The 14899-nt window shown below is 44.0% G+C and overlaps 1 protein-coding gene across 1 annotated transcript in view; it reads left to right on the forward strand.

The window, feature by feature from the left end:
- The window catches only part of AKNAD1 (AKNA domain containing 1), a 175947-nt gene extending 162020 nt beyond the window's left edge, over window positions 1-13927 (forward strand). The window contains exons 16-17 of the mRNA XM_069232398.1: window positions 654-798; window positions 13427-13927. Of these exons, the coding sequence (XP_069088499.1) occupies window positions 654-798; window positions 13427-13582 (301 nt within the window). The 3' untranslated portion in view covers window positions 13583-13927. The remainder of the gene's footprint in view (window positions 1-653; window positions 799-13426) is intronic.
- The last annotated feature ends 972 nt before the right edge of the window (window positions 13928-14899 follow it).

A 14899-nucleotide genomic window follows, 5' to 3' on the forward strand; every position in this document is an offset into this window, starting at 1 on the left:
TTGCAGAAAATTGATTACAAACCCATCATATCTCATAAACAGATATTTCATTTAAAATAAGTTGCATGAATGTTAGTTTAAAATAATTCACTTCACAAAGGATTTGACTACCATAGGTAACAATATTCATGCCTACACACATCCTTTGACAGCTTCTAGATACTTTTTCAATTAGAACTGGAAGGGTACTCTTCAAGTACTAATCCTAGTATAAACAGTACTCCCCTAAGCACAAGGCCGAAAGGCTGTATGTATCTCAAGTCAAACCTATTAGAGCACCAGCAACAGGGGGGACAGCAGCGCACACCAATCATAGTAGAAATGGCTCTTCCCTGCGTTTCCCTCTTGTGCTCTGGAGTGCAGACAATGGATTTGCTGTCCAACAGTGCATGAAAAATAGTTTAATCTGGGCATCGGCTTCTAGTGTATATCTGATGCTTTCATATTGTTTTATTGATATAAATAGACTTCTCTTAAAAGTGATACACAAAAGTGACTAGTATTTTAATAAACACACAAAAGCAAGAATGTTAGGAGTTCCTGAAAGGTACAAGTCGCATTTAATGCATAAATGTGGCACCGGTAATGACTAGGAGTGTGTGTGTCATCCAATGATATAAGAATATGATCTTTGACAGTCTTTTGCCTTTCAGGAGTAACTTCACAATTCCAAAAACCTACTATTCAGGGATATATGACACAATTATGTTATCGCCACATCATCTATCAAAAGGAATTTATGGAAGCAGATCATTGTTTAATATTGGACAGAACAATTTGGAAAATATGAATTCACTGGTAAGAATGTACATATGCTTGCTTTTCTTCTAGATTGTGACAACAAATGTCTAAATGTGACAATAATGAGGCTATCTAATGTAACACTGGAGGTATGGAGGTCTAACTACTGATGCCAAAAAGCTGATGGGGTAATGCTAATCCGCCCTCAGACCGCTCAAAGACATTTGCTTAATGCTGTATTTCAAACGGTTTGGCAGCACTTGACAAGAGTTGAGGGGGGTCCATCTTAGGAGTGCCCACCAGAGGATCCTCTATCTATATCACCTGTAACATGAGGAATAATATCTTAGGGTCTACCCTTCACCCAATGTACTTTGTCCATGCTGATTCACCAGCGCACCAAGGCTGTTCTGTCGATAAAAGGCTGACTAAACTATTGTGTGGGGGTAGAGTGTAACATCATAGGAGAAACGTTTGCTGCTTCTACAGTGATGCAGAGGGAGTGCATCCAACATGCTCTTCTTGAACATGGAGCCCACCACCCTGTGAAAACTGACACCAAGTCGCTACTGCCTTTCCTAAAAAAGTGGGCTGATATCCACTAAAGGGCTTGCCGACGCTGCCCCCATGCAGGCAGCAGGGCAGAAGGCCAATCTTCAGGTCCATTCTTAAATCAGCTCCATCGAACCCACCTCCCACCACACCACTGCCACTCCACTTTTTGTACCTTGAGAGGACCCGCCATGATTACAGTTCCTCTGAAGGCACAGTGTGATGTTATAAGGGCAGCCCGTCTAATTATGTGGTTTTATCGGAACAATCATTATTTGATGAAGGGTGTATCTTCTTTTCAACTTTTGAGAGGGAGAAAACCAACGCCAATACTATGCCCTGGTTGAAAGTGGACGTTCCTGGATCCAGCCACATTGACATGATACACCACTTTTCACTTGTTCAGGACATTGTTTTACAAGCCACTCATAAGCAGCCCCATGCAACATGTCCCACGTTACAAAACCTCTAATATATGTTTTATATATTTTTACCGTAACTCCTTAGTGCCATCTTTTGTTGTCTTTCATGTTCTTGACAATTTCTTTTGGTTTTGTTACTGCCCTCACTTTGTCTACATATGTGTCATAACAGTGTTTTAGCGGCCCATCAGTCTCTTTCAAACAGGGTACTGTGTATTCAACGCACACTGCTAATTTAATAATTTGCTTAATTTAAAGATGGACTCCTAGACAACAATTTTTAATTGTGAGATTACTGAAGGTGCATCATGCATACCACTCGATCTCTTATTATAGAACCTCCTAATTCTACAAACTCACAACACACGGACAAACTCTTCAAACCTGCTACACCGCTGCAAACCTTATGTCTTCTTTACTTCCTTGAGCTCTTGAAAAAACATGTTACAAAGCAACATTTTCCTTAGCTGTGAACTGCTTTTCTAGTATTTCATATGTATGTGCAGGTTCTCCTTCTATGTTACCTAATGATATTTCAGGCAAATCCTCATACAACCTTCTACCTTCCACTCCTAAGTTATACATCAATATATGTTAGTGCCTTGAAGGTGCAAATATATATTAAAAATACGTCCTTCAACAATTGATGGATCTGTTGGCTGTCAGGGATTTGCCTAAATGGTAGGTGGTTGTGACATGTTTTGGGCAGCCATGTTTGCCCTTTAAATCTCCCATTTCCAAATAAGTAAAGGACATGATAAATAATTAGGTGATTGAAAGACATGTTACTAATAGAATTCATTAATGTAGTAAAGATATGCCTCCAGTCTTCCCTGCGTAGTCAGAATGAAAACTATTTCCATTTTAGTCACAGTACCAGAAGATCCCATTTTCAGATACCTTTCCAGAATATTCTCTTGTTTTGCACTATGTTCCTTTTTCTGAAATCCTGAGAATCTGCCTACTGACGAGTATATAAAGGTCATGGCTCCTGCAGAGGTTCAGTTCAAACTTTACTTCATAGCATGAGCGCAACACAGAAAGCTCCCCACAATCTTCCGGATGCTGGTCAGTCAGCACAAAACTGGGAATTATTCTCCAAGCCCACAAAGTTCATCTTCTGACGTAAACACAAGCTACTGTTTGAAAGTGTAGTAGCCAGATCTGCAAATCATGAGTACAAAAGTCAATACTTGGTCTAGGGATAATGGTCCCAGGTCGCTCTGCTCGTCACCAGGGTAAAGATGAAACCTAGTACGATATAGTTCCAGTTTCCAAACTTTATTTTTTCTACAGACCACCATCTTCCAGTTTGGGCAACTAGCATAAGTTGGAGTTTGATATTTCAATTCAAAAGCTGAATCCTAACATTCTACATGCAAAATAATTCTATTAGTACAACACATGATGTGAAGAATGACATTCCCGCAGTCAGTGCTTAATTTGTAAAACAATGGCTGCTGGTGCACAAAGCTCAGCTGAGAAGCCCAAGGTTGGCTCTAATAATTGTTGATGCGCTGAATACCTTAGGTTGCGGAGTCTTGAGTACTCCCAGGCCTCGTGAATCCACAGCCAGACACTACCTGCCTCTTTGTTTCACTCTTGTGATATCCTACTTTCTCCCTTTGTGGCGTTTCGTCGGTTCTTCTATTTTCCTTCTTTCACCCTTTGTGTGTTTTTACCTCTCTTGCAGTTTGGAAATGGCTGAAGATGATAATAAGTGCAGATCCCCAAAAATGAGTGTCAATGGCCCCACTTCAACTATTGGCTCAAATTAAACACTCCACACAATGCTATGTATGGGACAGAGCCTCCCTTCCCAAGGATTGAGAAAGGCTCTTCCTGAAACTATGACCTCTTCCAAACGTGTCATGCCACCTTGATTTTGTGTTTGGATAGAGTTACTGGACATTGTGACTTGGTGTTTGCATCAGACCTGTGCACTGCTGAGGTTAGACCTTAATAAAAATGATGAAGAGTGAAGTGAGAATATTACAGCTGCAAATGTAAATATCCAGCCAACGGAAGAATGAGAGATGGGATTGCCTCCTAACGTCATGCTGTTATCACACAGTGTCTCCAGTCCATTGTTTTCATTTGACACCCTAATGTTTTATGGGAGTTGTAGTCATTTGTTCTTCCACTGAACTGACACGCTCGACAACCATGATTTGCAACAAAAAAGCTCATGACAAATGCCACCACTTTTGCTTCAGCTTCCTAGTCCCTCCAATTCTGGTGGATATTATATTCACCCTTCTCGGAGTTACCATGCAATCTGTGTCACAATATTGTGGCTGAATTTTGAAAGAATGCATGGAAAACCCTGTAATTACTGTGATTTTGTTGAAATTCAAAGGAGGCCTTACTCATCTCAGCAACTCCTTTACCACTTACGAGGAACAGTCCTCTTGACATCCCATCTTTTGCCCCTTTATTCTCCCCATTCGTTGATCTGCAATCATACTGCCATATGTCTGCAGTAGTCCCTATTTCAATGTCTCACCTTATTTTCACTTAAAACATGCTCCTGCCTTCCCTTGAGTCTGCTGCTAACCATGTCCCCCTCCCCATTCCCTACGTCTTCCACATTCCTAGCAGTTATTGTCTCCCCTGATCTGCTCCTAGACTTCAACCCCATCGCCGTATTTGCGAAAGAACACAGAAATAAATGTTTTTGATTTAATGTTGTTGAATAGTGGTGCATTTCCGTGCTTTTATTAGTTTTAGAATATGAGTGCCCTTCAGGTCTACGTCAACATAGAAATGTCAGGGTTCGGAGGGACACTACCGCAGGTGTGCCAATGTGACATGGAATATGGTGGAGGGACCTGGGTCAACACCACAGCACAAACAGAACCACGATGCCTCTTACTCTTCCAGGAAGGGTGTGTGCACATCAACAGCACCCCAGCAGTGTTCAGCCACAGCCAGCAGGGGGAGTAGAGTGATCTTTACCACTCGGGTCTCCCACAACTTCAAATACTTTGCAGACTGGTACACTCCGGATACCTCCTCAGTTATGGCACAGAAGATTAGTTTCAAGTTATATAGAGAATGAGGTACTGAACCTACCAGGGAAGCTCAAGTCCCTTATTCTTTTCCTCCTCTCCTGGTACATTGTCGATATCACTTAGAAGCCTAAGCAGAACAGCACTCGCAGGATGATTCTGATTTCCCGGATTCAGAAAGGCATGTTTCATCCCCCTTCCCTTGGCTGGGGATTTGCAGGTCTGTCTCCTAGGCATAGCATACACAGGGTTTGGCATATCAGTAAGAAGACCTTACACACCTGTCAGAATAATGTCTCACCTAGACGTACAAGCTTTGGGTACTGTTCACTAGATGGAGGTGCTCCCAGGTACTGCAAAGGGACGAGGAGTAACCTAATTTGCAGCCTCCTTAAAAACAATCACGTTCAGCATAGATTGAACTACTAGACTGTCATAAAAGAACAGTTGCGTTTGGTCTTAAATAAATGATTGGGCATTCGAGCAAGAAAATGGATAAGTCACTTAACTCAAAGCTTACTTCTCTGCAAATCAGAGCCTCGTGGGTCTTCCCTGGCTTTGCTGCGGCTGTCATTATGGCACTGCCCAGCCATTTAAGCTATACAGATATGAGCTCATGCAGCACACTTGAGATGCTTGGCATACTCTCACTCGCCAAACCAACAGCCACTTAGTGCATTTTAGCTGACAGTTTCCAAATCACAGTATTTCTAGTTGAGGGGCCCTGTGAGGTGTTACAGATATGTAAATAATTACTCTTCAGAACACATAACGTTATTTACTAAATATTTGTGTTCCATTTTTATGTTTTTTAATATGTTTTTATTAGTATGTGCCCATGATGTCATGTGCACAATAAGTTTTATATGTAACGATAGTGCCAAAATCCTAACCGTATCCATTCTTTTCCTGCCCCTCTACCCCACTCCCCCAGGACACATGGTGGTCTTTCCAAAGCATGTCTGCTGGAGCTGGCCCGGTCCACAGGCCAGTGCATATTCAAGGTGTGATCGGTTATAGGATCGAAGTGCTCATACCTGCTGGATCGTTTGCAGTCTCCTATGGTCCCAACATATGCCACAACCTGTGGTTCCAATTGTTACCCAGTGGGGAGACATGTGCCCCCACATTCCCTTAGCGTCTCCCTGAGTATGGACTGTCACCTTAATAGATACTATCCAGCCTAGCCAGGACATATGTAGGTTGTAACCATCAGAGAGGTAGATTGCTTTGGAGACTTGAAGAATGCCTCCCGCGCCTTGTTGGTGTAACATTTATCCCAAGTTATTTACTGGATGCTTTGTTCCAAGCTTTCTTCCAAATGGTTTTCTGAAGCCTCACCAGTATACCAGGACTCACAGCAAGACCCATCATCTCTGTCTTAGTCATATTTATCTTATACCCTGATAATTTGTGTGCCACGTCTCTCTTCCTGAACAGCACCAGAATAGACACTATTGGGTTGGATAATTATTCCAATTGCATCTGCAATCATTGTGTGCCCAAACATGTTGGGGCCTAGCTGCATTCCTCTAATTTTGGAACTGTCACAAAGAGTCTGTGCCCAGGTCTTCATGAAGAAAGCATAGAGTAGAGAAGACATAGGCACCTTTGCCTCGTTCCCCTCTCCACCTTTACCTCTTGGGAATCAAGGACATTACTTCTGACCCTTGCTGTCAGGCTGCAACACACACCTAGGCAATATTCAGGTAGGACGAAGCAAAACTGAAAGCTTTCATGATCTCAGTCAAAAAGCTGCACTCCACTCTGTTGAGGGCTTTTTCGACATCAAGGGAGACAAGATTGACCTCTCCTTGAGCAACACTGCCATGTCTATCAGGTTAACTATCTTTTATCTTGTTATCACTTACCCTACATCCCTCCACAAATCCAGAGTGATATATGTGCATCAGCTGTGGCAATATTGTATTGAGCATAGTTGCCAAGATCTTAGTATAACCCTTGATGTCGGCGGTAGGCGCAAAATGGGTTTGTACAATACACTGTCCTCCATTCCAGGCTTCTGGATGACCATTGTTCCTGCATTGGTCAAGGATTGATCAGTCCTCCTAGGAATTAATTATAGAAGCATGTGAGGAAGCCTAGCATGACTGGCCAGAATGTCTTACAGAACTATGGCATAAAGCCATCTGTACCAGAGACTTGGAAGGCATTGGAGCCTTAATTGCTGTTACTATGTCTTCCTTGAAGTAGGTTTGTCAGGTTCCTCAACCTGTTCAGGGGCCAATCTACTCAAGTCTTCCCTCTTGACATTCTTTTTCATGGACTGTTGGTCTGCTGGTCCAGTTATGTTTAGCTGCTAGTAAAATCTACAGACTCTGTCCACCTAAGAGTGGTCTCAAACAAAGGTGGAACCGCCCCATCCTTGTGATAGTCTATATATCTATGACCCCAATGATCTTTAGATATAATTGCTAAGAAAGTACCAGTCTGGTTCCCATCTTGGCAAAAACTTCTGTCACAAATTAGCTAATATATATTCTGCCTTTTTAGGACCCCTTAGTCTGAATATGTGTGCCATAGTTTCTAGGATTGGATTTTCTTGTGCTGGGTTTCAGCAGCTTGCAGCTGTAGGACCACCTGTGGCTGCTCTTCCTTTCTGACATTTTTCAGTTGGGTGCTTTCTGCAATTACCCATACCCTGATCACTGCTTTGAGTGCATCCCACTTGATGTCCAGGCTACAGTCCCTTTTGGCATTGCGTTGAATGTATTCCTTCAGCTAATCTATTATTGCAGTTTCTTTTTACCAGCTCTTTCAGCTGTGATGTTCCCATGTGTGCTGCGTATAACCAGGGCATGGTTGGGTGCCATACTCTGCACCCGTCATGAGTTGTTTGAGGCTATAGTCAATCATGCTTCTATGGATCCTTGCATATGGTTTGTGTGATGCTGAGTAATGGGAGTAGTCCACATGGGGCAGTTTGCTTGCCCACCATATGTCAACCAAACCCATGTGGACTAGCCACCTTGACCCTGGTTCCCACAGTACTACTGTCACACTAAAGCCTTGGCTCGTTTAGGGCCACATGTACGTAGCTGTTTTCTTGTTGCAAATGACCCGATTGGCAGAATAGGGCAGTTTGCGACAAGAAAAAAAAATGTTGGCATGTACAGAGCCTACTTTACGATTCGGTAATCTATTTATAGAATTGCAAAATAGGTTTGTGAGTTGCAATTAAGAAGGGGAGTTCCCTTCCTTATTGCGAGTTGCAGTGTGATGTAGAATGGTTTTGTGACTGAATGCGGTCACAAAAAATCGCAGTTACCACCAATTTCAAATTGGTGCTAACCCATTCGCAAACAGGAAGGTGTACCCATGGGACCCCTTCCCTTTTGTGAATGGCAGCGAAAATATTTTTTGGACCACTGCCTGCTCTGAAAAAATGAAAAGAAAACTTTGAATTTTTGTTTTTGAAATGCATCCTGTTTTCCTTTAATGAAAATGGGCTGCATTAAAAAAAAACAGCTTTATTTAAAAGCAGTCACAGCCATTCCCACTGGGGTCGCAAGTTGCAACTTACTTCATGAATATTAATGAGGTAGGTCCTTTGCGACCCCATTGGGAATCACAAACAGTGTGAAGTACACTATTGTACATATGGTTTTGCGAATCGCAATTTGTGACTTGCAAATGAGTCACAAATTGTGAGTTGCAAAACTCTGGGTCATACATCTGGCCCTTTATCCCTTATACCATTCACTATGTATCTTCCTAATATGACTTGACCCATGCATAACCTTATGTTGTTGTAGGGCCTGCGTTTAGTTTCCATTTTAGCTTTCCTATTTAACTTGACATCTTTCTCTAATGGTGGGGTGCACATTTTCCACTAAAACTAGGTGATCCCAATCCACTGTTATTCTGATCCGTAAGTACACTGTGGGAACCTGTGGGCCTGCTGAATCTCAAGGTCCCAATTCCAACTGGTCAGTTCCGGGAAGGCTGCTTTGAATAGCTTCATTAGGTATTTTCGGGTATTCACATCTTCTAGGCCTTCTCCCACACAAAGCACTCCAGAGTGATTTCGTCTTGATCTGTTTTCCAGCTCTTCAAGCTTCCAATGAGTATCAGTCATGTGTGAATTAGTTGCTTCACACACTTTCTTTTGTGCTCCCAGCTCACTCTCCAACATGACCACCCTATTTTCCACCTTGGTCATCCTCTCCAAAAACTCACAGCATGTTTTGACCACTCTTTGAATGGCTCCCTGTAGCTTCCGATTGGCTTCTGAGCCCTGAGACTATCAGCCCGAGTTTCTTCACGGCCAGCCTCCACCTGTGGCTTCTTTTTCCTGACTTTCAAACTGGGATTGTGTGGGTCCTCCTCAGACAATGATTTCCTACCGGTCCTTGAATATACTGCCTTGTAATGTTGTCACTGGTGGCCCCCAGTATTGCCAAATTGCTCTTCCTCAGACCATTCCGTTTGATCAGATAAGGAAAATAAATGCTCCCCAACTTCCGGATCAGCTTGCCCATTGGTCAAACAATGGCCCATCCTATTTTGCAGCTGGGGAGCAGCTTCTCCAAATCTCTTCTGGGTTACCATCTGTGCCAAGTACAGAGCCATAAGGGCTGTCACCTCTGACCATCCCAATGGCCCTATCCACTCCACCCCCCATCTCCACTGGGGTTGTCAGCCTTTCTCTGGCTACCCCAAACCTTAGTGCCAAAAACATTGTGAAGTTCTCAGTCCAGACCTGCAGGGTATGCCGAATATGCTATTTCCTGCTGCCGCTTACTCAGTGAACTGCCCCCCTGGAGATCTTGAGCCAGTGCTCAGAGTTATAGCATCCCCCACTGGGTCAGTCTCGGGGGAAGCGTCAGTCAAACCGAGTCCTGCAGGCATCAGGGGGAGGTCCCCAGATTACGTCACCGTTAGGGAATCAACATCCTGCTTAGCCATCACCTCCACTCCTCGTGCAGCCCGGTCACGGGCTGGTCTTTTAAAAAAATCCTCCACTGTTGCTATTGACCTTGCTGTCCGTCTTGTTCCAGCACCCGCTCCTGCTCATGTAGGACCCGCATCAGGGCTAACCCCACCTGTGGTGTTCTTCCACAGGGCAGAATTACTGTGCATGCTAGACTTGCTAGATCTGTTGGCTGCTGTGCCTTCAGCAGAAGCACCTCCCCCACAAGGCTTACAGGCACATGCTGGCTTAGGAGCCATCAGGGTTGTAACAGAGGGCCCAGCTTCCTCGCCTTGCATCAGTCTCACTGCATCCATAGCAGTGCACATCAGCAGTGCCCTCACAGCTCGAAGCACCACCACCACGATTCCGTGGACCGCAATGCCACCTAGCAGCAGTCATCCCAGTGCCCAGGCAGCGTCCACATGCAGGGTCAGATAATGAGGAGAGTCTGCACTACTGCCTCACCCGGCTGTCATCTTGCCTCTCCCACTCGTGCATCTCCATTAACCAATCTTTAAATGTCCTACTGAGGAAAAACTCTTACATTTGTTTTTCATTACTGCAAGGCCTACCTATCCCACAGAATAAAACTGGGGTTACCTCATTACATTTAGTAAGCTGTAACTTCCAAATAGGAAAATGCCACTTTTATAAAGTGTAGTTGACAGTTGGGCTTTGTGTATTCTTCCTAGACAGTCACACACAATAGGGAGCGTAGGTGTGCCAGGATGGACCATCACTGTCAGGAGCAGAGAGGGGAGCTGGACACAATCCCACTTACACTTGAATAGGCTGTGTCCTGTCTCTACATACAGAGCTGCATAATCCCTGTAGTTAGGACAGAGCCAGGGACAGAAAGGCAGGGCAACTGTGCACTTCAAAGGCATGTCTCTAGAAGCTTCTCGCCACTTCAGAGGTACAACAGGGTATAAATATTGGATCTCAGACCCCAACTTTTCAGTACACTTCTGAACATGTGGATTCTCTGCAAGGAAGGACTGCTGTGCTGCTTAAAGGACTGCTGCTCTGAAGGACTGCTGCCCTGCTGTGCTGACCTTCTGCCCCCTTGCCTGGGTAAGAATGACTGGACCTGCAACTCCTGAAACCAGAGCCCCAAAGCGACTCCAATGGCTAATTGGCTGGCCTCCTGATCTTAAGCCTCAGGGACACAACAGGGTTCCAACAACCTTGCATCTGGACTCTGCCATCTGTGAGTTTACCCTGCCAAGTGGTGTCACGCCAGTACTGGACCTTTGCAAGTGGGCTTAAGGTGCTATGCCAGCATCTGTGGAGCCAGCAGAACTGACTCACCTCTTCTGCGGCACAGCACAGCCTCGAGCAGAACTGGCATATTGCTGCTCCTACATGGATCGGAACCATCAATTAATCAATCAGGATTCATGAAGCGCGGCTAATCACCTAATAGGGAATCAAGGCACTTGCAGGTCCTGGAGGCTTATTCAAACAGCCAGGTCTTGAGGGCCATTTGGAATGCCGTAAGTGAGGTGATGGTCCGGAGGTGTGTGGAGAGACTGCTCCAGATTTTTGCTGCGATGTGAGAGAAGGAGCATCCTCCACTTCTGTTTTGGTAGATGCAGGAATATGGGCAAGTAAAAGGGAGGCAGAGCATAGTCTTCTCGACGGTTGGTGGAAGTTCAGGCGGTGTTGTGTAGAGCCTTGTCTGCGTGGGTCAGCAGCTTGAATTGGCATCTCTTCTGTACGAGGAGCCAGTGGAGTTACCTGAGGTTGGGCGTGATATGGGTCTGTTGGGGAAGGCCAAATAGGAGTCTGGCTGGGGTATTTTGTATGGTCTGAAGTCTCCGTAGGAGGTGGGGTGATTCTGACATAGAGGGTGCTGCCGTAGTCCAGCCGGCTGTAATCAGGGTCTGTACCACGGTGCGTCTTGTGTTGGGGGGCAGCCACTTGAAGATCTTACATAGCATACACAAAGTGAGGAAGCAAGTGAAGGAGGCGGCGTTGATCTGTGATTTCATGATGACCTTGTTGTCAATGATGATTCTGAGGTTTTTGGCGTGGTTGGAGGGAGTGGGTGCGAGTCCTAGGTCTGATGGCCACCAGGAGTCGTTCCATGTGTTGCTGCCAAAGAACAGTACTTCCATCTTGTCTGTGATCAGCTGCATGCAGTTTTTCTTCACGCAGTCAGCGGCACTTGTCATTTATCTGTGGAAGTTGGTTCTGGTTGTGGAGAGTTGTCTGCGTGGGAAAATATGTTGAGACTGCAGGATCTAAAAGCGTTGGCCAGCGGGGTCATATATGCGGAACTATAGCAAAGAACCATATCATCTCTGCAGTCTCATCAGAACTGCTACTGTACGACGCATCCTCAGCACAGTCTATTGCATCCCCCCCCCAACGCCAGCTTCAACGACGATGCCAGACTCCACATCTCAGCCTCGTAGGTCATCGGAACCGATGCAGCACCTCGACTGTGCAACACATCCTCGACACTGGACACTGGATTTCTCATCGCAAACCCTCATGGACTGGATCCTCAGTAATGACACAGGACCTCGCATTGCAACCTCTCTGCACCTCAGAACCCGCACAATGCTTCAACTGCGCGATGCATCTTTGACGCAAATCCTCACATCTCTCTGCAAAGCAGGATGTAAGGTATTTTGTTCAGCAGGCCTGCAGCTGGCCTGTGCTCCATCATGGTAGGCCTTAATTTGTGACTTATGGCTTGTGGTCCAGCGCAACCAGATATCCACAGTTAGCGCTGTGATCTTTTTGACACTATTTTCTCTCATATCTTTAAAATTCCATATTTCCGGTTCTACTGATTGGAGTTTTGTGGTTTTGGTCTTATTTTATTTATAAAAAATGACTTTCTTTTTCTAAATTGGGATTACTCCGTCGCAAACATGATGGATTTCCCGTCCACCGTTTTACAAAATCCATAGGATATAATGGAACTTGTAATACGGCGGGTGGGATATCTCTCATTTTTGGGACGGAGTAATCCCCTCCACCAAACTCGTAATGAGGCCCTTGGTGTGGGATTTGTTCTGAGTGGTGGTTTCATTTTATTACTGTTTGAAGTGTTCTACAACTACTTTGCACATTACCTCTAAACTAAGCCTGACTCCACTGTGCCAAGCTACATGAGAGTTGGGCATAGGTTAATTGAGGGTTGGCTTGCGCCTCATCCTAAAATGGGTTGTGGTTGTTGCTTGACCAGGGCTAACACCCCAATCAACCAACAATACAATTTCTCAGACATTACATACCAGGCACAGAGGGGCTCATAGGCACCCAGATAGAGCCTGATGTTGAAGGCCTAAGGGGAGAGAGACAAACACACCTCAGTCTGGCCCCATCTTGGCCAAATTAAATATTAACCACATTATAGAAAAATGTGGATGGATGTGGCTTTTTTCCTTTGTATGATCCCGTGTGGTGCGCTCAGACATGTTTTTGCCACTGTGTAGATTCTACTCAATAGAGAAATAGGCAGAGCAAACTAATCTAGCTCTTTGAGATGCATCTATCAAGCGGAATTCCTGAGACCAATGTCCTTTTCCCACACCATTCTTTTAGATATGCTTGAACAATTCCTAGAACCTCACCTATTTCCAGACCTGATTATGACCCACGAGTCATCCTGCCAGGTTGAAATGTCAGCACATAAACTAGCAAAGTCTAGTAGGTAGGCTTTTATAATTAACTTTATTTCACACTTCTTTGGGAATGGAAAATAGTCTTCTAAGTAGTTCTAACCCGGCTGTATTGTTCACCAACAGGTTCTACACTCCGCTTTGGATCAAGCCATACAGACTGCAAAAAGTATGAAGAAAACTACAGAGAGGATGGTGCAAACCGTGTCAGCCGACCTTGCTAAAATGCAGTCGCGAAGAAGTCTTAACAGTTCTTTGTTACTAAGACATGGCCCTTCTTAGCAGTGCTGGGCTTGTTCATAATTTAGAAGAGAGGTATGGACACAGGTGTTGGACGTATGAGGTGCAATATGTTAGTTCACCACAAAAATGAAAAGCTTGGAGTAGCTCTTGTACTTTCTGCACCTGTTTGCGACATGCTCAGTGCAAAGTGAAGCCAAATAAATTTATTTTTTTCAAAGACTTGTAATGACAAACTTCAGAATAGTTCACACAATGTTTTATTTAAGTGACTTTGTTTAATATATTTATTACAAGAATAATACAGAGATTGAAAAGATGGTAGGCTGTATTGTTTGTTTCTCAATGAATTTTAAAGGACCACACAACTTATTCCTCTGAAAAGATGGAACAGATTCAGATGTATCCACAAAGCATGGTATCTTGAAATAGGCTCAGTGAACCCTGCATCGCCTCGGAGATGAACGCATTAGCAACACATCAGCAGATGACCACTGCATTTTTGCCCGAGAGGTAAAGATTTGGTTAACATAAAGAGCATTATCTATTCTGGACCTATTCAGACCTGTAACTGCTAAGGCCCTGCAAATGATATTAACACAAGGCAGAATTTTCTGTTGGAGTGTAAGGTGTCTACACCTGTTAAAAGTCCAGAAGGTGGGAATCCTAATGTCCCAGCTGCCACCATTCATCAGAACGTCGCTTTGACCAAATTCAGTGTGACAGGTGTTGCCCATTCCTGACCTTCAGTAAACTTCAAAGTTTCTTTTGAGCTAGAGTCCATCTTAGTCCTTTAGTTCGGCTTATACCTAATTCCCACTACTACAGTTTACCGTTCTTCACAAGTGAAGCTTGACAATTAGGGGGTCATTGCATAAGAAAAAAATCAAACTGTCCTCCTAAGAGGTGGAGTTAGATGTAGAGTTCACAATGCTTAATTCAAAGGATAAATCAGGGTACATCCCATTATGAGATACATTTTTCCCACCTACTTTTGTAAGTCTCATTGTTCACACTTGTGTAATCCCTGAACCTAACTGCTCTGTGATCAATACGAGCGTGTTTAAAATATCTATATATTATCTTTTGTGTAAAGCAGTAGGCAAATACACCCAATAATTCGTTATTCATGGCGACACCTGTACATCAAAATCTGGGGAATTTGAAGGGTTGATAATAATAAACTGAAGTACTGGAATCTCCAAGACTGTCTTTGAACTAGACTTCATCTTAGTGATGTGGCTGATCTTTACTTAATTACTCATCATTATTGCCAAATAGGACCTGACAAAAAGTCAGAACTCGGTGACTAAAAATGTAATGCATAGCACTGAAAATGTTATAATAAACAGTCACTGC

Source organism: Pleurodeles waltl, chromosome 4_2, assembly GCF_031143425.1.
Source record: "Pleurodeles waltl isolate 20211129_DDA chromosome 4_2, aPleWal1.hap1.20221129, whole genome shotgun sequence".
Lineage (NCBI taxonomy): Eukaryota > Metazoa > Chordata > Amphibia > Caudata > Salamandridae > Pleurodeles > Pleurodeles waltl.